This window comes from Anopheles arabiensis, chromosome 2 (genome assembly GCF_016920715.1).
Source record: "Anopheles arabiensis isolate DONGOLA chromosome 2, AaraD3, whole genome shotgun sequence".
Taxonomy (NCBI): Eukaryota; Metazoa; Arthropoda; class Insecta; order Diptera; family Culicidae; genus Anopheles; species Anopheles arabiensis.
Window position 1 is genome coordinate 70,921,512 of NC_053517.1, and position 21,744 is coordinate 70,943,255.

At 41.6% G+C, this 21,744-nt stretch overlaps 4 protein-coding genes across 5 annotated transcripts; 2 read left to right on the forward strand and 2 right to left on the reverse strand.

Annotated features, from left to right (window-relative positions):
* Positions 1–1,830: 1,830 nt before the first annotated feature.
* LOC120896682 (ficolin-2-like) lies at positions 1,831–2,838 on the forward strand. Its single transcript, XM_040300998.1, has 2 exons — positions 1,831–2,588; positions 2,664–2,838. Exons 1-2 carry the CDS (start codon positions 1,831–1,833, stop codon positions 2,788–2,790), a joined length of 885 nt encoding a protein of 294 aa, XP_040156932.1. The 3' UTR covers positions 2,791–2,838.
* Positions 2,839–3,156: 318 nt separating this feature from the next.
* LOC120897151 (angiopoietin-related protein 6-like) lies at positions 3,157–4,133 on the reverse strand. Its single transcript, XM_040301808.1, has 2 exons — positions 3,402–4,133; positions 3,157–3,336 (listed from the first exon to the last, which is right to left on the reverse strand). Exons 1-2 carry the CDS (start codon positions 4,121–4,123, stop codon positions 3,204–3,206), a joined length of 855 nt encoding a protein of 284 aa, XP_040157742.1. The 5' UTR covers positions 4,124–4,133; the 3' UTR covers positions 3,157–3,203.
* Positions 4,134–10,585: 6,452 nt separating this feature from the next.
* On the forward strand, positions 10,586–12,375 carry LOC120893942 (pancreatic triacylglycerol lipase-like). The gene is made up of 4 exons (XM_040296194.1): positions 10,586–10,753; positions 10,830–11,407; positions 11,493–11,673; positions 11,831–12,375. Exons 1-4 carry the CDS (start codon positions 10,632–10,634, stop codon positions 11,913–11,915), a joined length of 966 nt encoding a protein of 321 aa, XP_040152128.1. The 5' UTR covers positions 10,586–10,631; the 3' UTR covers positions 11,916–12,375.
* A 602-nt stretch (positions 12,376–12,977) lies between these two features.
* On the reverse strand, positions 12,978–21,525 carry LOC120897323 (neuropeptides capa receptor-like). Of its 2 annotated transcripts, none has more exons than XM_040302123.1 (7): positions 20,664–21,525; positions 14,833–14,975; positions 14,610–14,707; positions 14,376–14,494; positions 14,096–14,205; positions 13,918–14,000; positions 12,978–13,520 (listed from the first exon to the last, which is right to left on the reverse strand). In XM_040302123.1, the coding sequence occupies exons 1-7, from the start codon at positions 21,252–21,254 to the stop codon at positions 13,375–13,377; spliced, it is 1,290 nt and encodes a 429-aa protein (XP_040158057.1). In that variant the 5' UTR covers positions 21,255–21,525; the 3' UTR covers positions 12,978–13,374. The 2 variants fall into 2 exon arrangements, with proteins under 2 accessions (XP_040158057.1, XP_040158058.1); XM_040302124.1 differs by having other exon boundaries at positions 13,418–13,520; positions 13,901–14,000.
* Positions 21,526–21,744: the final 219 nt, after the last annotated feature.

The window sequence follows — 21,744 nt, forward strand, 5'->3', positions numbered from 1 at the left end:
TTAGAGTAAAATTTTGAAATAAATAAAAAAAAATAATATATAACTTAGCTTCAATCATAGAACGTTTATGAACCATCTTGCCTAATATATTTAGTGCCTTAACCTACCAAATTCAAACCCAAATCCAGACATCCGTTCAGGTAAAGTACGGAAAGGTGAACGCATTTTTGAAATCGTCAAAAGCTTCACCTATCTCGAATCAAAGGTCAGCACCGACAACAAGGAATGCATGCAAGGATGCTAGCTGACAACTGATCATTCTATAGCGTGACAAAACGGTTCACCTCTGAAGAAAATGTCACGATGGCCAAATATGAGACTATATCGTACCTTTACATATATTTAGTAGCAGTGCTCACATACGCTTCTGAATCATGCACTGTCCAAATTTGGAAATGTTCTTGGTCGCGTTTAATACGCAGGCACTAAGAAAGTTTTTTAGCTCCCTATGTGTAGAAGAATAATTGAGGAGCCGATATAACGAGCTATACGAGATATACGGCGATCTCACTGTCATGCCGCATATCAAGCTCCGGTTCCATGCATATGATATCAAGCAGGTCATGTTATACGCATGGATCCGGACGACCCAGTCAGTAGAGTCCTTTTAAGCCGTCCACATGGACAGAGAGGGAGAGTGGTAGATTTTTGAAATGGCGCCGAGGCGCTCAAGTTGCCTCAAGCGCCGAGGTGCCCGCCATTAAGGCCGGGATAACCGATTGGCTGACAAAAGTGCGAGACCGTCAGCAGTTTCGGACACTCCTCCAACAGACTAGGGCCGCAAGGCGATTGTAGTGCTGGATAAGGTAAGTATATAAATTATCAGCTTGAATCAATACTTACAAATTTTTTATGGTTATAACTCCCTCGCAATGTATCTAACATGTTTCTTCCATACAGATTGTGTAAATTAAATATTTTAATGTGTTAATGTTATTACCTCGGTGAGGTGAGATATTAGTGAAACATTTCATGTCTGCCGTAGTGAAATATTTCCTATACATGCGAAATATTTCATGAGCTTTTTGCAAGCTCAAATCAAAGCATTACCTTTGTTATACTGTTCGAATATTATACTGCTTTCCAAAAATCGACAAATTTGTCATGTATTTAATATTATAACACTAGACACGTTAGATCGAAGTATTTGAAATCATTAAATTATGCAAATGACTAATCCTGCTTAAAGTATGTCTATTAAAACAATCTGTTTTTTGTATGCTTTTGCGATGCAATTTAAGATCGCGGGAAACACTTTCGATTCGTTACGTTGAAGATATTCGGAATTACGGACTTTGATCGCAAGACTGCGGCACACTTCATATATCTATCAAACCGCTAGCCCTGATGTTTGGTCTCGAGAATGTTTGTCCCAGTCATGCGATCGTAATCCCGGGTATCGACGTTTTCTATCATCGTGTCGTAGACATGGCATTCACTCGCGACGAATCGAGAAAATATTACCCGATCTTGAGTTGAATCGCCAAACCCTGTATCATCCCTTGTTAATGTTATACTGCCGACGGAACATTTTTACTAACACAACTCTATGACCATGTTCTGCACCCATAATAACACTATAACGTTTACGTGGTTGGTTGGTGTTGACTATTACATTCCAGGCTGTTTTGCTAAATTCAATGCAGACGCCGGTGGATATTCTCAATTTTGCAAATTCGAAATTTTATTCTATTTACACATTTAGGTTAGGGCAATGCTGTACCACTTTTTACCTTTTCAGCTGTGCAAACAGCTAGACGGGCGAGTTTGTCTGCAACATTCGTGGTACAGAAACGATCGGTTCAGTACATACTCACAAGGCATTACAGAATGTGGTTGACCGCTGCGCTACTACTATTGGCTACCATCCAAGGAGGGATCGCAGCCACATGCGATTTTCCTCAGTCGCTGTGTTTTGATTCAGAGCCCGCGTTAAAAAATCTTGACCTGTTGGAAGCAGCCATCAAAGGAATTGGTATTTCGCCTTCTTCCTCCACCAAACCGGATGATTTGATCACATTGATCAATCAAATAACCAGCAAGTTGCAGGAATCGGAAGATTTTGCGCCCAGCAGCTACAAATCCTGTTCCGATGTGCCACCCAATTCTCCATCAGGAGTATATAAGCTTAGGGGCGAGTTTGGCAGCTCGCAGAAAGCATATTGTAACATGAGCTATGCTGGTGGTGGCTGGTTGGTGTTTCAGAATCGGTTCAATGGCTCTACCGATTTTTATCGTAATTGGAATGATTATCAGAAAGGCTTCGGTGATTTGGAGAATGGTGAGTTCTGGTGGGGTCTTAATAATCTGTACCGTGCGACAAACTTGGCACCACACGAGCTCGCCATTGTTCTGGAGGATTTCACAGGAAATAAAACTGTAGCAAGGTACAGCGCATTCCAGATAGGCGATGAATCTGAACTATATCGCTTAAATGTACTGGGAACGTACAACGGAACGGCGGGCGACTCCTTGCGACGGCACCAAGATATGCCATTCACTACCATCGATAATGACAATGACGAATACACGTTAAACTGTGCCGTACAGTTTACCGGTGCATGGTGGTACAGGAGTTGCGCTGACAGGTAAGTGTTGATAATCCGATTTTGAGTTTTAATCTAACTTTTTGTTTTTTTTTTTATTATTTTTCTGTCTTTCAGCAACCTTAATGGTCAGTATCTTGGTGGTGCTACTAGTCTGTACGGTAAGGGTATGATATGGACAACTTTTGGAGGAATGAGTTACTCACACAAAATTTCACAAATGATGATTCGTCGATTGGCGTAAGCTGTTTGGTGAAAAAAGTCATCTGGAAAATAATAAAATAATTATATTCTATCAAATAGACTACCATTTATCTCATTCGTCCCCTTTTTTTACTTTTGTTTAAATATTTTTTAGTTTAAAAACATAATATCTACAGTACTAAATAACTTTTATTGTGTATAAATAAAATAATGAAGTATAGTTATTACAAACAATGACTATATAAAATCAATTAATTCATTTTTTTCCAAATATCTGTGACTTAGTTTGGTTGGTATGGGGAGGAGGGGGGAATAAAACCTTAAAATTTAAAAAGCAATAGCATATTAAACACCGAACTAGATTTAAACAAAAATAACTCATATACACCTCGTTTACAATTCGGACTATTTCCTCTGTTTTATTGCTATCGATTGCATTTGTTCCATAGCAACTTATGCCCTCTTTTTCCGAATAAGCATTATAGAACTCTTAAGTGATTGAAAACTTCCTTTAAAGGATGTCCACACCATCGATGTCCTTGCAATTGTCGTAGCGGCTGGACCATTATAAAATCCGTTAAGATTGCTGCAATAGAGATAGACACATTATTAAAAAGCTGCCAGTTTGTATCTTCCAGGCATGTTACGAACCTGTCACCACATGCACCGAACCACCATCCTCCTTTCCACGAGTTAGCACAATTTGAGAGTGAAGAATCAGTATCTCGATCGAAGGTAGAGAATGTCTGATTAGCGGAGCTTGACATCGAGTTTCCAACACCACTACTGTATTCAAGCGCCACTAATCTAAATCCGTCAGAGGCGGGGCCAACCTTGAAGTTTGTGTATCGAACCGACGCCGTGGCACCATCAAACGCGTCCATCAGGATGATCAATTCGTACTGTGCGAGCGAGGTTATCCGATTAAGACGAGTCAGGCCGATCCAAAACTCCTGGTCGGGATGCCCGAAACCATTTTGATACTCGTTAAAGCTGCGCGTAAAGTTAGTTCGACCACTCGTTCGACGCTGTATCACAGTCCAGCCACCACCCAGCAGTTCCGTCTGACAGAAGTAATGGGTCGGCACGTCATTTCCGTCCCGCACACGGTACAATCCCGGGGGCCCGGTGACATCATCGCAGGATTGATATATCGTAGCCAATTGCAACAGGTTTTGAAGGCTGGTTTTAACCTCTAGCAATGGATCATTTGCGACCGTTTGATTCGATATTGATTTGGTAAGGTAGGCAATTGCGTCCGCAATACCTGAATACCCGGCACACGTTTGACGCGGTTCACTGAGCAACGAAAATGATCCCTCACACAGTCGAGTACTGAATGCTACGAGTAAAAGCGACAGGATCAACGTCATCTTGGTACAGTATCCCTCGATCGACTAACTAACCGGTGCTGCTAAAAGCAGTGAGGCTGCAATCAAGAACATAACCCAGAAACGAGCGATAAGATTCCACGCTGTTGCTCTGAATGTGTGCAAAAAAAACAAAATTTAGGGTGGGATCGTTTTGAACATATGGCATATGTTTGAACAATTTGAATGTACTAAAAACAACTTACAAAAATCGCTAACTAGATCACTTCAGCAATACCACCCACCACAGTCACACGATCGTGATACCAACAAGGCTAAATTATGCAATAGATATTGTTTATGCAAACTGGATCACTTAATCTTAACTTATGCGGATAAAAAATGTTGACGTTTAAATATAACGGAATACTGTTATTGCACCCTGCCAAATCTTAGGTTGAACTCAGGGATTCAATTAAATGTGGATAATTTAGATGAGCTTCATAATATGTTAATTGTTCAAACTTACATACATTAACTTTACAAACAACTGAATTCAGCAAATCTACAAATTACTCTTTTATAATAACTTTATAATACTCTTTTATAATCAAAACAAGGCAGGCTGTCAACCGGATAGTCTCGAACCTCAAAACATCTGTTTATTATGGTGCGACTGTACTGCACCTGTATATTTCGGATAATTTTGTACATCTTTTAAAAATCTTTTTACTTTTTTATTTAACGCTACGACTGTGGGTAGTCTTGCCTGCTTTGTCAACCTAGGGGTTTGGCTATTTTCGAATCATTCATATCTTCCCAAATCTCATGAAATTCTTTAAGCCCTCGAATGCAACGTTCCAACATTTTTCATACACTGTATTTTTTATTTATATTTAAGTTATCAAGGAAGATTGAATGATACGTAATGTTCTATTCAAAAACAAAAGTACCGCATTTTATCGTGTATAACAACCTCCTTTCAGATCGAAAATGACCGCAATCCTATTCATGCGGTTGTTATATACGGGTACTAACTTTTGGATTACATCAGAGACATTACATTAGATTACATACTAAGAATGTTTAGTGCTTGGGTATGCACAAAGATAATGTTGGAAAAAGTAAGAAGTGCTGCCAAGGAAATGCATAGACAAAAAGGAAAAAGTTAAAAACTAAAGCTTCAAAAGAATACAAAGGCAAACTTCAATTTCCACGGCCTTCCATTTGCTTGTTCTAAAAGCAAAAAAAACACATATTAAATTTTATAAATTAAATTGCTAACATGGACAAAACTGTTTTAGTTGATTTTAAAATTTTGTAAAAATAATAATTAATGTTAGTATTGGGCCGGTCTGATGGTACAGTCGTCAACTCGTACGACTTAACAACATGCCCGTCATGGGTTCAAGCCCCGAATGTATACGCATACGTAGGACTGACTATCCTGCTGTGGTAATAAATAAGTCACTGAAAGCCAAGCCCATTAATGGTAGAGACAGGCCTTGATGGAGAAATGCCTTGAAGGATAGCCACATTTTGACATTTAATTGAAAACTAGGAAAAAATAACTCATATTGATATTTTTTTAATCAGTTGATCCTCCATTCAGGTCAATCATCTGAAAATTTCGTTTTGGCATACTTTAGGTAGGTTTTAGCAAAGCCTGAGCAGGTAAGGTTCACCAGGCATTTGTAATCACTAATTCCAGATGCTGCACGGTCTGATACTGTTTCCCATCTTCATACCCTTATCGAAGTAACATAGAGAAACGGCTGGCATAGTATTGATTTCCATTCTATTCAGGTAATCCTTAGTTTTCTCACTAATATGTACCGAAGCGTTATCAATATTAACTGATTGTTGTTGAACATGATCAAGTAAGGTTTCAAATTATTGTCAAGGATATGGTTGTTCTTACCACTGTTCTTCCTTGTTAGAACGATCACCAACTCATTTTTCCATGACTGCCAAATGCATCCTACATCATTACAGAACCACATACCATAAATGTCACCAGTAGTCAAAATGGGATGGGATCCGAAGCCCCATTGAGGGATAATACAGGCTCTCCCATCCAACTCCTATTCCGACACGTCCTCGTCGTGCAGAGTGGTAACATGTGTCACCACATATCCAAGCTTGGGTACACGGGCTTGACCCAACCCCTTGGGCGGATGGTGGCACATGGCGAACCAGGAGGAGGGGTGGGTATCCCGGGAAACTGGGTGCCTGAACGTCGGGGGGGCAACCCGACGCTAAACAAAACGGTCACGTGGGCGCGGGGCCAGTCACCCAGTCCCATGAATCAACGACTACGGAAAGCCACAGAAATTTTCGAAACGGACATCCCGATACCGACCATACGCAATGCCCCCGGACTACTCTGAAAATGGGCTCATGGAACGTACGCACTCTAAGCGAAGCCGGAGCCTTGAAAAAACTTGATGATGCCCTAGCCACACTGAGCATGGACCTCGTAGCTTTACAAGAGATTCGGTGGCTAGGGAACGGTGTACACAACAGTCGCGGTAAGCATTGCTACGACATATATTATAGCTGCCACGACCGCCACCGCGTGCTCGGAACGGGTTTCGCCGTAGGTCCCCGGTTGAAACCCGCAATCATGGATTTCAAGGCTATAAACGATAGGCTATGCACCCTGCGCATGCGAGGCAAATTCTTTAATATAAGCCTCATAAAAGTTCACGCCCCTACCGAAGATAAAGAGGAAGAGGAGAAGGACCTTTTTACGGCCGCCTCGCTAGAATTGTAGATGCGTGCCCCAGGCATGACCTCATAATCATCCTGGGGACTTCAACGCAAAAGTCGGTAGGGAGCCAATGTACCGCCAATACACTGGCTGTCACAGTCTGCATGAGCACAGTAATGATAATGGTAGTAGATTGGTCCAGTTCATCGCAGCGAACAATCTGGTTGTAGGAAGTACCAAATTTGCGCTCAAAAAAATCCACAAGATTACATGGGCGCACCCGGGTGGAGAATCCTTCAACCAGATCGACCACGTGTTAATAAGCCGCCGACGACAGTCGAGTCTGTTAAATGTCAGAACATATCGAGGAGCCAATATCGATTCCGATCACTACTTGGTTGGCTTAGTGATACGTTGTAGAATCGCCCGCCCCCGCGCCAATGGGGGCGGAGAAAACACGCAGGCTCGGCTCAACACGGACTCTCTAAGGGACATTGCTGTCCAACAGGAATTCAAAACCGCTTTAGAAGAGTCTCTACTACCAGAAGACAGATACGAAACTACGAGCGAGAGGTGGAACGCTCTAAAAACAAAAATAATAAACTGTGCAAGAAATATACTCCCACTACGTCGTGGCAACACCAAATCTGGCTGGTTCGACGATGAATGCAGACAAGTGACCGAACGTAAGAATACTGCATACCGAGCAATGCAGCAACGGCATAGAACGCGGGCATGCGCAGAGGAATATTCACGGCTTAGACGCGAAGAGAAACGAGTTCACCGCTCCAAGAAGCATGCTTTGGAAGAGCAAAACATGCGGGAACTCGAGCAAACCAGAGAGGCGTACGGACCGACACGAAAGTTTTACCAAGCGATAGCAGGTCACCGAAACAACATTGTACCTAAGGTAACCTGCTGTCGCAACAAGGATGGAGATCTGGTCAGTAACCAGCCAGAGGTCCTCTCGCGGTGGGCTCAGTACTTTGATGAATTACTCAATGAACAGTTTAGCGAACAGCTAGAAGCGCCGCTAGCAGATAATGTCATGCTACTGCCACCTAGCATAGAAGAAACACGAAAGGCTATCCGTCGGCTGAAAAATAACAAGGCACCCGGAACCGACGGAATTGCAGCCGAACTGGTCAAGAATGGAGGTGCACGACTAGAAAACGAGATTCATCAAATAGTTACTGAGGTGTGGGATAGCGAATCGATGCCTTGTGATTGGAATCTCGGCATCATCTACCCCATATACAAGAAGGGAGACAGGTTGGACTGCAACAACTACAGGGGTATTACGGTGTTGAATACCGCCTATAAAATATTCTCTCTGATCCTTCAGGATCGCCTTGTCCCGCACGTCGAAGAGATAATCGGAAACTATCAAAGAGGATTCCGAAACGGAAAATCAACCACTGATCAGATCTTCACCATGCGGCAGATCTTGGAGAAGATGGCTGAATACAAAAACGACACATACCATCTCTTCATAGACTTCAAAGCCGCATACGATAGCATAGCCAGGGTAAAACTGTACGACGCTATGAGCTCTTTTGGAATCCCGGCCAAACTGATAAGGCTAGTTAGAATGACTATGACCAACGTCACATGCCAGGTTAGGGTGGATGGAAAACTCTCAGGACCTTTGCTACCACCAAGGGTCTGCGCCAGGGGGACGGGCTTGCCTGTCTCCTATTCAACTTGGCGCTAGAGAGAGCCATCCGTGACTCGAGGGTGGAGACTACGGGAACCATCTTCTATAAGTCAACCCAGATCCTGGCATACGCTGATGATATAGACATCATTGGTCTGCGGCTCTCCTATGTCTCCTATGTCGGCTGTCAGAAGCCTACCAAGGGATCGAGCAGGCGGCAGAGAACCTCGGATTGCAGATAAACGAGGCAAAGACCAAACTGATGGTGGCAACATCAGCGGGCCCGCCAACAAATAATCAGAATCTACGTAGGCGTGACGTGCAGATAGGTGAACGCACTTTTGAAGTCGTCCCACAATTCACCTATCTGGGATCAAAGGTCAGCAACGACAATAGCATGGAAGTTGAGTTGCGCGCAAGGATGCTGGCTGCCAACCGGTCATTCTACAGCCTGAAAATGCAGTTCACCTCAAAGAACCTGTCGCGACGGACGAAGCTGGGACTATATAGTACCAGTGCTCACATACGCCTCTGAGACATGGACACTGTCCAAATCTGACGAAGCCCTCTTAGCCGCGTTCGAGAGGAAGATGCTCAGAAGGATACTTGGCCCCGTATGTGTGGAAGGACAATGGAGGAGCCGCTATAATGACGAGCTATACGAGATGTACGGCGACCTCACTGTCGTACAGCGTATAAAGCTCGCCAGGCTCCGGTGGGCTGGCCATGTTATACGCATGGAAACGGACGACCCAGCCCGTAAAGTCTTTTTAGGCCGTCCACAAGGACAGAGGAGCCGTGGTAGGCCCAAATTGAGGTGGCAAGATGGCGTGGAGGCGTCCGCCATTAAGGCCGGGATAACGGACTGACAGACGAAGGCGCGAGACCGTGAGCGGTTTCGGACACTCCTGAGGCAGGCCAAGACCGCAAAGCGGTTGTAGCGCCGGATAAGTAAGTAAGTAAGTCAAAATAACGTTCTGGCCCATCAAGATTGATCCTTTGTTCATTGCTTCAAATGACCTACAGTCAATATATAGTTTAAAATATGTTCAATATCACATCGATATCACATCGATTCATTCCATTCACTTTTCCAGGTCATGTGTTCCGTAACAAATTCTAATTTGACGGTTTTTTAAGATAAAAACTTGCATCATTTTTTTCTATTGAGATTTATCGAGTGTCCGCCTGTTGTTTTGCAGTGTTTTTTGTTGGTGTGCACTGTTGTTTTGCTTACATTCATTCCTAAGTTTGATTGGAAGGCATCTTTTTGATGAGTTTGAAACTGCTCTAATAATTCTTCGTTTATCTCTCACGGATAGTTTTTCTGGACACCCAGATGACTTCCTTTGCCCATAAGCACTTGGATCATGAAGATAATGCTTATCATGAACTTGGCAAATCTTATCGCGAAATTGGTGTAGCAATTTAGCCTATTTTGTACTCAGTGAGTTGTTTTCCCCGACCCATACTTAAATTGAATAACAATTTTAATGTGGGACAGTGGTAAATTAAAATGGCTAGATAGAATGCAAGAGAGTTCAATTACAAAAAGTTAAGCTATTCAAAGTTAAGTTAAAAAAAATGTTCAAATGATTTCGAAAACGCAACGGAATTGAGGCTACCATTATGAAACACACTATACACGCTAAAATACGATATTTAGAAATTAAGTATTTTAAAAGTAAAGTAAAAATCAACAATAAAACAACATACACCATTATCGCAAGATTTTATTTTAGTTTATCAACACAATCCAAAAGCGTAGTAAATTAAGAACAGATATTTTTTGTTATAATGTTATTAATAAAAGTAAATATGATAATCGTTGCAAAGATAAATGCAAAGTATATTTATATATGACATATTCATTTAAGCAATTGGTGCGTTCCTTAAAAAAGTTTCAAACGAATGCTCATTTATTTTTGGGGTTATCTATATCGTTGCTATTTTTCATCGACTCTTTAAGGTTAGCAATTTAGCTCAAATCAAACTTTTAATGTGAGCAAGTAGTGGTTGTTTTCATGGACAATTGCGATCGATGATGTGGACAATTTGTCTATCAACCAGCAGCATTTTCATTGAAAAGCGCACCGCTATTTACAAACACGCAAAACATCTTATTCTACTGTTGCTAGCACTGCTTGGTCGATGCTGTAGCATTTGTGCTGTGACATTGTCACGAAGAAGTAGCTATCGTAATGGCTTCGCTCCGTATCGTCGGATGTGTTGTTGTGCTACTATTTGCTCTTGCCATCGATACGTCGGCAGTATCGAGTTTCACAAAAGAGCTGAATGAAGTCAAACTATACTTCTTCTCACCGTGGAAAGTATTATTTTAAGATGCGGGTTTCCGATGACTAACGTGGTTTGTGTTTCCATCCTTGTGCCTTATACAGAACGCTGAAGCAAGAGATGGATGTGGAATCGTTCGTGCCGCCACCGCAACTGGACCTACGTCGACAGCTGAAGGTTCTAATCCATGGCTGGAACGCCGATCGCCACCACGTATCGATACTTCCGATACGTACAGCATACTTGGTGCAGGATGCTCACAACTTACTGGTGGCCGATTGGTCTCCCGTTGCCGTACTGCACTATCCGACCGCTCGTGACCTAGTACTGCCGGTGGGGAACCATCTAGGTAGCATACTAGCACGCTTCATGAAACGGTTAGGAATCGAGCCTAGCCAGGTGCATGTCATCGGGCACAGTCTCGGTGCGCATATCGCTGGCAACGTGGGACGGTACTTGGGCGGAAAGGTACGCCGAGTGACGGCACTGGATCCGGCCGGGCCACTGTTTGCTCTAGATTCGAAAGATGCCGTCGGACCAGACACTGCCCATTTCGTTGACGTGATCCATACCGACGGGATGACGCTGGGCGAGAATATTGTTCGCGGACATGCCGACTTTTTCCCGAACGGTGGCACTCCCCCACAGCCCGGTTGCGAAACGCTCGACGTTTTCACACTGCGTACAGTATCCCGGACATCCGGCACTCGTTATTTAGTGCACAGAAGCGGGTTCAAACCATCCTAACGTTTCGTTCGTCCACACAGATAGCTGCAGTCACACGCGGTCCACCGGATTCTTTGCGGAATCAATTCCGCTACCGAACAGCTTCGTAGCGTGCGCATGCAGCCGGGATGAAATTTCGAGACAGGCCGATATCTGTTTGCCGGACGTTCGTGACACATCCTCGCGTGAGTGTGTTGCGATGGGAGAAGCACTTGAGCTCAGGTAAGTGTGGGGAATAGAAAACATGATCAAATGTCATTTTTATCTTGAGGCACATAAGCGCATAAAACGCAATAAAACAAATGGCAAATGGTAGCACTCATTTTCATGCTGGCTAAAAGTGAGTTTTCATTATTTTTTTGTTTTGTTTTTCCAACAGTGCCCGTGGAACATTTTTCACTCGCACATCGCGTGTGCCTCCGTTTGGACTGGGCAATCACACGATGAGTGCGTCCAGCATCTAACAGAACAGTGACGCTAGTGACACGTGTCTTCAATACGTTCGAGTGGCCGATTTCATAGAAGCATCATGTAACCAGAGACACGCACTCACATAAACTCACATAAACACACGTGCAAAGAACCATCTCGTGTTTGTACACTGAACGCCGTAAACGTTGAACCACCGGTGCTTTGGATAATGCTTGGAATAGAAACACATTAGCTTCACCCGACCTCATCATGTAGCTAATGGAGGTATTATATGCATGTCAGGTTATTTTCATACCTTAACAAGACATAATGTTGTCAATTTGACTCATTAATGAACCCTCCCATGGTTTACAATTTTTGTCCACCGCTTTCGTTGTTGTCGCGGATAACAAACGTTTTTCCTACTTTTTAATAAAAAAAAACAGTAAGAGCTCTGTGAGTTACATACTTTTAGTGAGCTACAAAGTGCTTTATAGAGAAAAGTTTAAAAAAAGTATAAAAAATATGTTTCTTTATTATTATTATTGTTATTATCATTATTAATAAAGTAATGTTTGCAAATGTAACATGTTGACGAACCATCTGAAAATGTGTTGTATTCCAGCCCAGCTCAGTTTTAATTTCCTGTCTCATTTTTTGAACGCTACTTCAGATCTTACTAAGAGGCCCACGCGTAATGCCGTTTCTCTATGTCAATTGTTTTACAAGTTGCGCATGCCTTTGCTTTGTTCGTGAACAAATCAGATTTTGGCTCAAAAAGATAGAAAGCCCAAACGGCAGTCAAACAATTTCATTGCCTTGAGAACAATCATCTTACCAGTCAACCAGCTGAGTAGCAACACTGGAAGCAATATTCTATTCCCGGAATTTTGTGTACTTCGCTATGAAATGGTTTGTATGTGTGTGTGGGTCTATGTGTATATTTCAAAATGTGTCGGTAGCAGTGATCCGGTAGTACCATTATGATAAGAAAAATAAAGCAGTAAGTTAACTTTACCTTACAATCGAGCCGTCACTGCAACCATGTTTGGCTATTGCCTTGTCCTTTATTTCATTTCGGATCATTTTCCTTTCAAGTTCATCGGGTTTTCATGTTTCAGTAAAAAGTATACCACACATTCTGTTTATTCCCATCGATATCATCGTTCACACAGAAAGCAACACAGTGCTGTTTGCTAACACATTTCCTCCCAATAATAGGTGACATTCCGCCTAACTGTTCAGTGTAGTTTTGTGATGCACAAATATTGTTGTTCCTCTTGGGAGCGATGTACATAATACTGTCACATGCATGCAAATACATTCTCAGTACAGAGAGTACACACTTTGTTGAATTATTTCGTCTCGTAAAATGCTTATCTTGATAAAAAATATGCTAATCTGCTAAAATATACCACTTCCCTTCCCTCCTAAGTTTGGAAACCGATATGAATTTGTCCGTCCCTAGCTAGGTCTTTACATCATTTGAAGTTTTTGCGGCAGTTCGAAGAATCAGGGCAGGTTCATAACCGGTGCGTCGGCATAATCCTTCCACAGTATCGTTTCTGCTGTACGGTTCGTGGTGGTAGTGGTTGTGGTAGACAACATCGGAGTGCTAGTACGTCTCAGGGCTAAGTTGCCGTATGCTCGCAACAGTTCTATAAGATGAATTAGAAACGCACAATTATAGTAGTACATCTACTTTCCAACCCCTCACGCTTTACAATGGCAAGCAGTTTGGAATGATCGACTCATAAACTACTTAGTAAAAGCTTTTGTTAACACACTGATTGCTTATTGCGGCTCGGTAATTGGCTGGCACAAGCATGCAATCATCATGTGGTGATGCATTTTATAGCGTTAAGCTCTATATGTAATCTATAATTTACAAATGGTTATCCTTAGACGTGCTGTAAACAGCAACTTTACTAGGTATTCCCTTTCAAAGTTCATATTACGACTACACAAAAGCCATGCACAATAGCATCAAACGGCAATAAATTAGCTAACACGAGCAACAGGGAATGAAAATGCGTACCCTTTGCTACATAATACCTGATTGAGTACCGCAACCGCTGTTCGGTTCCTGGTTCACCCGGCTCTTTCGATGTCGGCGGAACATTTCTATCACAGCTTTCCTAGTGAGATAAAAGTAGAACGTAGTGAGAGTAAATGTATATTAATACCATGCATAAGCTCCAACCCACCAAGTTGATGTTCCAACGAAACATACCTAAAGTTTTGTCCACTAATACAATATAGAATAAAGTTGATGCCAAAGTTGGTGATGAAAAAGAGATAGCAATAGTACTGCACCAGTATGGTGAGATACGAATGGCCCGTCTGTGGAAGAGGAAACAAAACATCGTCGCAAAGACACGAACGCAAGGACATTGCCGTACCAGATTTTTCTCAATTAATAACTGTCGCACAAGGCACGTATGAGTCGGCACAAATTACCAACAAAGAATCTTCTGGTACTGTGTGGGCTTCTTTGGAACGGCCCTACTCACCTCCACAAATGCACGGACGCGCATGACGTAGCTCGGCAGATTGAGACAAACAAACACCGAGGACACGATGAGCAGCATTTTGGTGACCTTCATCTGAGAGTGCAGCATCCGGTTCTCTCCTGCGGTCCGGTATAGCAACGGTGATATCGTAATGAAAGAGTAAAAAGTGCAAACAAGGGTATGTTAATGAAGAATTGTACCATAGAAGCGGGCGAACGCTCCTATCTTTCATACTCATGCTAGATCGCCTCAGAATGCCATTGCGGCCGTTGGGATGGGTCGAAAAGTATTGGAAGCTCAGCTGTCGCCGGATTTCTAAATTCGATGGTTTCCTGTTCATGGAAGGGAAACGAAACACGAAACACGTATGTATAAGACCGACAGTATGTAAACTGAAAATGCTACGGCTTCCGAACCATTTGCTGGGAGGTGGTGGGAAAGAAAGCACATTCGTTACCTTTTCGGCAGGGTCATGTTACGGCGCAGTCCGGCAAAGCGCCACACGGTGAAGCTGGTGACCGAGTTGAGGACGACAATTATGGTGAACGGTACGACAAAAACGATCACCGTATCGATGTAGTTGAAAATTTCCATTTGTGACTGGTAGAAAACGTGAGCAATGTAAACAATAATTAACTAATTATGCAGTTGATAGGAGTGTGAGTTGCTAAATGAGCAATGAATTTGAAATGTTCATATGTATTATGTTGTGTTCATTTTGATTAGGGATAGAAGTAATCATATACACACTGCACATTGTACTGCCGTGATAAATGGATTACATGGTGGTGTAAATTTATTGGGTTCGGAGGATAAACATAATATATACAACAGGTTTACTATTAGCCACAGGTTTCAGCCATTTCCATACATTTAGTTTCAATTTCAGTTTAAATAAACGATTGAAGACCGGATAAAAATAAGATATAAATGATAATTTCGTTCAGATGACTCGATTTTATCCCTTGACATCATTAAGAAGTGATAAAAAAATGGGATGATGTTACCACACTTACGCGACACGAACTTTTCTCGGATGTAAATGTACCTATTGTAATGTTTATTCAACCAGTGATTCGCCGAGTAGGGCTTCCCGAGTCACTTTTCAATGTATATACCGTTATTCGCCATCTACATGAGGGTTTTCAACAGCTGTCAATTGTGGCATTTCCATAAAAGTAAAAATTTAGTTCTTCCCCATGATTTTCAACAAATAACTGTTAACATAAGTCCAGCTTGTGGCACATTAGAAAGTGACTTGGATGACCCTGTAATAAGGTGTAAATTACTGTTAGTTTGCTCGATGGATCCGTCACAAAGTACTTTTTTTTAACAAAGGCAAAATTGAGTTAAACTATTCTTTGGAAATTAAAAAAAAAGCATACAATATTTTCATCATCTGTAAATTCCTTACTATTTTATTAAACACTAGCTTTACGGGTGTCTCTCATGTAGCACCCTTCAATTTGACGGATGGATAAAAATACCTATTTTGATTGGTTAAAATCATGAAAAAAATTGTTTTATTAAAATTTTACACCGTTTAATAAGTTTTGATTTCCATAGAAATACGTCTGCACAATGCTAATTTATCTAATTTATTGTAATAGTCGTTATTGTTCAACCGGACACTTGAACCGATATCTTTTCGATGCCACATTTTGACCGATGTCGGCGGAAGTTTAAAAAAACACGAGGAATAAGTTTATTAACAATTCCGTTTGAGGCCACATTAGCTATATCATTTTAAAGACTTTTAATGTTAATGGGTGATATATAGTTCTTATTCATTCCTACATTTACTTTTGTAGAAAAAATATTACAACTAAACTTGTAATGATTATCGCTTTGCCTCCATCTTCGTCAATATAAATCGGAAATCACTGTGCTAAGGTAATACCAATGTAGTTAGTGATTACAATCGTGAATGAAAAGCTTTTATGAAAATTAAAATCATTGTTTTTTGTACGCGTTATAATTTTAACACTATGTTTACAGAGCCCGTCAGTTTTACGGAATTTAAACCTTGAACTGAAATGTCTGTGAAGTGAAAAACTGTCAAACTCAATCCAGCTTGAGTCATGTTGAAAATCATGCTGTAGAAATTAAAAATTATTACGATGGAAATGAAATGTCATATCGATGAAATGCAACAACATTTTGCACGCGGTGAATAACAACGTTTACGTTCAAAGCTGTTATGGAAAACCCTGTATGTAGGTTAAACTTTAACTCTCTATTTTTTTCTTCTTAAAAATCTTCTCTTCTTCTTCTTTGGCTCAACAACCGTTGTCGGTCAAGGCCTGCCTGTACCACTTGTGGGCTTGGCTTTCAGTGACTAAATGATTTCCCCCCCCCCATAGCAGGATAGTCAGTCCTACGTATGGCGGCACGGTCCATTTGGGAATTGAACCCATGACGGGCATGTTGTTAAGTCGTACGAGTTGATCACTTAGTAGTCTTCCAAAATACTAACTTTAAATGCCCTCTTCATTTAATTCCTTTCACAGAACATGTCTACTACGATGGATAGGTTATTTCAGTTAGAATATATACCATCGATATAGGGTAAATGTACCAGTATTGGACAGGCTAGTGCAGCAGTTTCACTTAAACTGCTGATACACTTACATTGTTTTTATTTTTCATGAAAGTGTCATTATTTTGAACGATAAACTATCGTATTATGTTGTGATATTTTTTATTTGCCGATTTAAATGTATTTTTTAGAAATATTCGTGAAAATGCAAACACTGTTTTTGTTCCTATTTTCGGCAGTTTGGTCCTATTTTCGGCAGGCTGTGCTCCTATTTTCGGTAACGCGAATACGGGTCGGTAAATGTTTTAATCAAAGCCAATAGATAGACAAAAATGTTTAAAACAGTTTTACACTCTCACTTTGCTAAGATTGGTGTTGAAAAGTACTTAAATTATTAATTTTATGTTGCTGATTTTGGGCATTATGCTGGCAATTTGTACAGTCTTTTTGATTTGAGTTACAAACAAAGTAGGCATTGGAGAAATGAGACTGCCTGACGGCTATAGAGTACGGATCCGACTGGCTCACAAATTATTATTTTCCTCTCAAGTTATTGGATTATTTATAGTGAAATTGGTGATATTTGATATAAGAAATGTGGTTTTATGTGTCGACATACGTATTGTAGTGTTCTGATCAAATGAAAGTTGAAATTTGAATCAAATGAGTTATAAATGAGTTTCGGCCGGAGCCCACAGCATTGATCTGTCAAAAATCAACATTTACCGTGTACTTTTTTTCGGCAGCATTGAAAGGGAATAATTATTTGTTTTTGGTGATTTTAAAATTATAAAAGTGCTAGAATAAATTCTATAACCATAGAATCTTTCATAAAAACCACACTTTCAATGTGTTAGTGCTCTGGTTCTCTTATTAATGAAGCCTGTCGATCTGTTGGCTGACAGCAAATCTGCCGAAAATTTGTGAACTCTGCACATTTCCTTTGATATTTTGAAAAATATGCAAGGAAATAATGTGATACTTCATATATGAATAACAAATGAATATATCTCTATTTAAAAATATGTATGGAGACTATTTTCAACGTGTTTTTGCGAAATTACACTTTTTAATTACCCTGACAAAAACAGGTACACTGCCGAATAATGGTACAGTTACCCTACTGCATAAATAAATACGTAATGAACATATTTTCCTTTTTTTAGTTTCATTCTAGTTTCCTGAAAAAGTAACAATTTTATAATTAATACTACACATCAAACCAAACGTGCCAGACAGCTGGAACGTATTTTGACCTTCGGTCTACCAACAAATTGATCTCCAAAGCAATGAATGATTTATTGCCCTTTTAAAATCCATTCCTCCAGTGCACAGGACATGAAAAAATGTGTGCGTGTACTTCAGAAAATTGGACCGATCTCGTTTGCCGAGAGTTAAGTACGCGTTGCTACAGAAACGAAAAACTGAAAATCTGCTTCCACTCGCTAGTGGCTTCCGCTCGATGATAAACCACTCAAATCTGCTATCCGGTTCCCAATATAGGGGAGGAATGTCTCCTACGCATCTTTGCACTGTGTAGCTCGCCACTTCCGCCTCAAGTGCCGGCAACGCCGGTACACGAGGTAGATTATCCAATTATAATCAGTTTTCCAACGCATAATACGAGAAGACCGAGGTTTTAAATCATATTTGAGAATTGTGCGTCCATTCCCAATCCGTGGCAAAGTATCTGTGTTGTTTTTTTTTTTACAAATGCGTACGCTTTCTTGTCGTACTTGATGGTGCAAAAGGTCTGAAATGATGAGTCAAAAAGCGAAAGTTTTTACCAAAGGAACATGAAGTGGGTTTTCTGCCATGAAAAATTTTCTTCGGTATTTTTTTTTCATCCAATCTTTCATTAAGGATCCATTTCAGGTGCCGTGAAAAGGATTTTTTTAAATTTACCTTAAAAAAGCAGATGGCAGATGGATGGATTATGCGTAGGGTTATACCCTGTTTTGATGGGATGGAAATAAAGAGCGATAATGAGCGCATACTGTGACCTGTTTGGAATCTGTTTTATGTCATTGAATCCTGCTGAACAATGCATTCCAAATATTTACAACATATTTGCGAAATGTTGTGTTGTTGTTTAGAGGTCAAGCAAAAAACCATCTCAAAATAAGATAATCAAGATAAGTTAAATCGATAGCACAAATCTGTAACTTTAATGACTACATTTATCACATTATAGATTGATTACTAATTTTTTTACATATTTAAAATAAATGTGATAAACAGCCAATAATTCAAATTTCATAAATTAAACATGTATGTACACCGACACTGGTCGAGTGTCTGGAGATTAAACCATACGCCCAGTGACTTAGCAGTAGAAAGCCAAAAACAAACAATTATTTTAATAAGTTTTTATGGTTTGTGTCGGTTTTTTTGGTTGGATGTAAAATAAGAGGCTTATTAAAACAAGCCAATCCCGTGCAGCAATGTAAATGTAGAACTTGTTTCTTTCACTTCGTCTTACTACTGCTACCGATACTGCCCATGGGTTCAGAAAGTCAGTGGTGATGTTTCTGTTTGTCTTTCATATTCACAGATCACAGCGAGCGGCTCGTATTCGACCGGGCAGCCGGCCGACACAGAGTGTTGAGCGAGGAACTCTCGCGACATGATCTAATATTCTGCAAAAGCGGCTTTGTGTGTTTGTGTGTGTCGGGGTTGAATTTTGTGTTTGCCGGTGGCACAGAAAAACAAGTTTCCGTGCCGCATTTGTGATGATTAAAATAATATGCTTCAAGGCAAGATTTCGTGCGACATTTGTACTAGAACGCGTGGAGGTAAATTCAATTCTCGTCCACGTATTTCCCATTGCAAGCTATGGCAATGTTCGTTACGTATCAAGCTTTAAATTTCAATTATAGCAGAATTAAAGTGCTTCGTGGGTATCATCTGTTTTGTGAAACATGAATCTATTACAAAATTAAATGGTTGTAGCTGTTAACTCTTTTGTAAGGATTCCACAAAAAGACAATACTTTATCGATTCTATGCTGGATACCAATCGGCAACCCATTAACGGGAGCATTATATAGTTTTTTTTTGTTAATAAACGGTAACAGCCAGATGCTCGGCCAGGGAATATAGCCCCTGCAGGGCAGCCTCTGTTTCGAGATCCACCAGACCCGATCAAACTTTAATTGTCATTTAATTCTGTTAACAACGCAAGCTCAAACGGATGGCAAATAAATTGCATTAAACATTCATCTGCCCCATGCGATGCTCGCTTTATGCCTGACACAAACCGGCTCTATCGAATGAATGGATACCACACTCAATCGCCCTTCGGTCACATTATCTTTCTGGGGCGGTTGTCAGTTGTTCCGGTCACACTTGTTAATCCGCTGACTGACGAGCGTTGAGCTTTTACCGACGTTGGAAAACTGTCCTTCTTATGGGGCGGATTTTCAACGTCTTCTTACAGGCGACAAAATTGATACCGCAAAGCTACCCAGCAACGCTTGAGCAAAAAAAAAAGATTAATGTTTATTCAATAGCTTAATGCTTACGGGTCCATTTATAGAGCACACAAAGCAATGCTGCTCTGGTGTGTTGGGTTGCGTGCTGCTGCTCGAGCTGGTTACAATTCTGAGCCATTTGTTACCGTCCCGGAAATGTCATGTAAGGTGGCAGATTGAAAATTTTACAATTTCAACGGCAGAATCGAAATATTGGAAGACGTTTTTGCCGTTGCTTGTCTTTTTTCATCATCCCCTCTTTTTTCTTGTTACATACCGTGTACTCCTTCCGCATATCGCAGATGGTGACATTGCTGCGCTCGGAGTACTGGGTGCCGGCGTAGAAGATGTACGGCACGCTGTGTACACTGCCGACCATCGTGAGACAGGCGATGATAGTTTTCGCCCGCCGGACCGTACACCAGCTCTGGCGCTTGAGCGGATACCGCACGACGATGAACCGCTCGAACGTGAAGGCCACCACGTACCAGACGGACAGGAAGCTGCTCACCCCGCTCGTGTACGTAAACAGCTGGCAGTACGGTTCGCGCGTGTAGATGTGAACCTGGAAGAAGCTAAGCCAGGTGACAAACAACCCGACCAGGTAGCACGTGTCGCTGATGCCCAGCGCGGCCAGATAGTACGAGGAGGACAGCTTCTTCAGCTTCGTGTTGAAGAATACCAGCACGGACAGAATGTTCCCGATGCTGCCGACCACCACCAGCAGCGGCATATAGTAGAAGTTGAGAAAGTTGCCAATCAGTTCCATCACCACCTCCGTTTCGGTTAGATTCAGGGCACCACCGTCCGCCTCCATAGCGACACGGGCATCCGCCAGCGGAGGCTGCACGGTGCTTGCGTTTAGCATGGTTATGGTCGCGCCACGCGTAACCGTCACTTGCCGGGAAAGTCCTGCTCAAACACACACGCACACACGCACACCGGACGGGGAGTGTACTAGTATCATCTGCATTCCGGATCCGATCAATCGAACCGCACTGTCTGCTTGGTACGGCCACAAGCACGATCGCGCACTGTCGCCTGAGAGGATGATAATGATCAGTTCCACCTCCACCGCGCAACCGTTTAGCATGATCACATGCCCACTCACGAACGGGCGTGTTTGCTGCCAAATTCGAGCCCGGGTTATCAGCAACTGAAGCGCACCATCCTATCCGAATGTGTTAAATGGATAATAGATTCACGCTTGTTCGGTAGCGGCCCCATCACTTGGCCAAGGTAAGCCAGCGAGCGATGAACACTGGAAGGGAGGATTGGCACGATATGTGCGCAGAGTCTGCGGTCATCCCTTCTACCGGATTTTCCTTAACATAGTTCATCCGAAGCTCATGCGCATT

Bases quoted from the DNA above. Each gene is read 5' to 3' on its own strand.
- LOC120897323 (XM_040302123.1), bottom strand. From the start codon at position 21,254: ATGCTAAACGCAAGCACCGTGCAGCCTCCGCTGGCGGATGCCCGTGTC. The intron at 14,976-20,663 runs GTATGTAACAAG...GTTTTCTACCAG, and splicing joins ATATGCGGAAGGAGTACACG to TCACAAATGGAAATTTTCAA. The intron at 14,206-14,375 runs GTGAGTAGGGCC...CCTCTTCCACAG, and splicing joins GCGTCCGTGCATTTGTGGAG to ACGGGCCATTCGTATCTCAC.
- LOC120897151 (XM_040301808.1), bottom strand. From the start codon at position 4,123: ATGACGTTGATCCTGTCGCTTTTACTCGTAGCATTCAGTACTCGACTG. The intron at 3,337-3,401 runs GTTCGTAACATG...TCTCTATTGCAG, and splicing joins TTCGGTGCATGTGGTGACAG to CAATCTTAACGGATTTTATA.
- LOC120896682 (XM_040300998.1), top strand. From the start codon at position 1,831: ATGTGGTTGACCGCTGCGCTACTACTATTGGCTACCATCCAAGGAGGG. The intron at 2,589-2,663 runs GTAAGTGTTGAT...TCTGTCTTTCAG, and splicing joins TACAGGAGTTGCGCTGACAG to CAACCTTAATGGTCAGTATC.
- LOC120893942 (XM_040296194.1), top strand. From the start codon at position 10,632: ATGGCTTCGCTCCGTATCGTCGGATGTGTTGTTGTGCTACTATTTGCT. The intron at 11,408-11,492 runs GTACAGTATCCC...TCGTCCACACAG, and splicing joins GCTCGACGTTTTCACACTGC to ATAGCTGCAGTCACACGCGG. The intron at 11,674-11,830 runs GTAAGTGTGGGG...TTTTTCCAACAG, and splicing joins GGAGAAGCACTTGAGCTCAG to TGCCCGTGGAACATTTTTCA.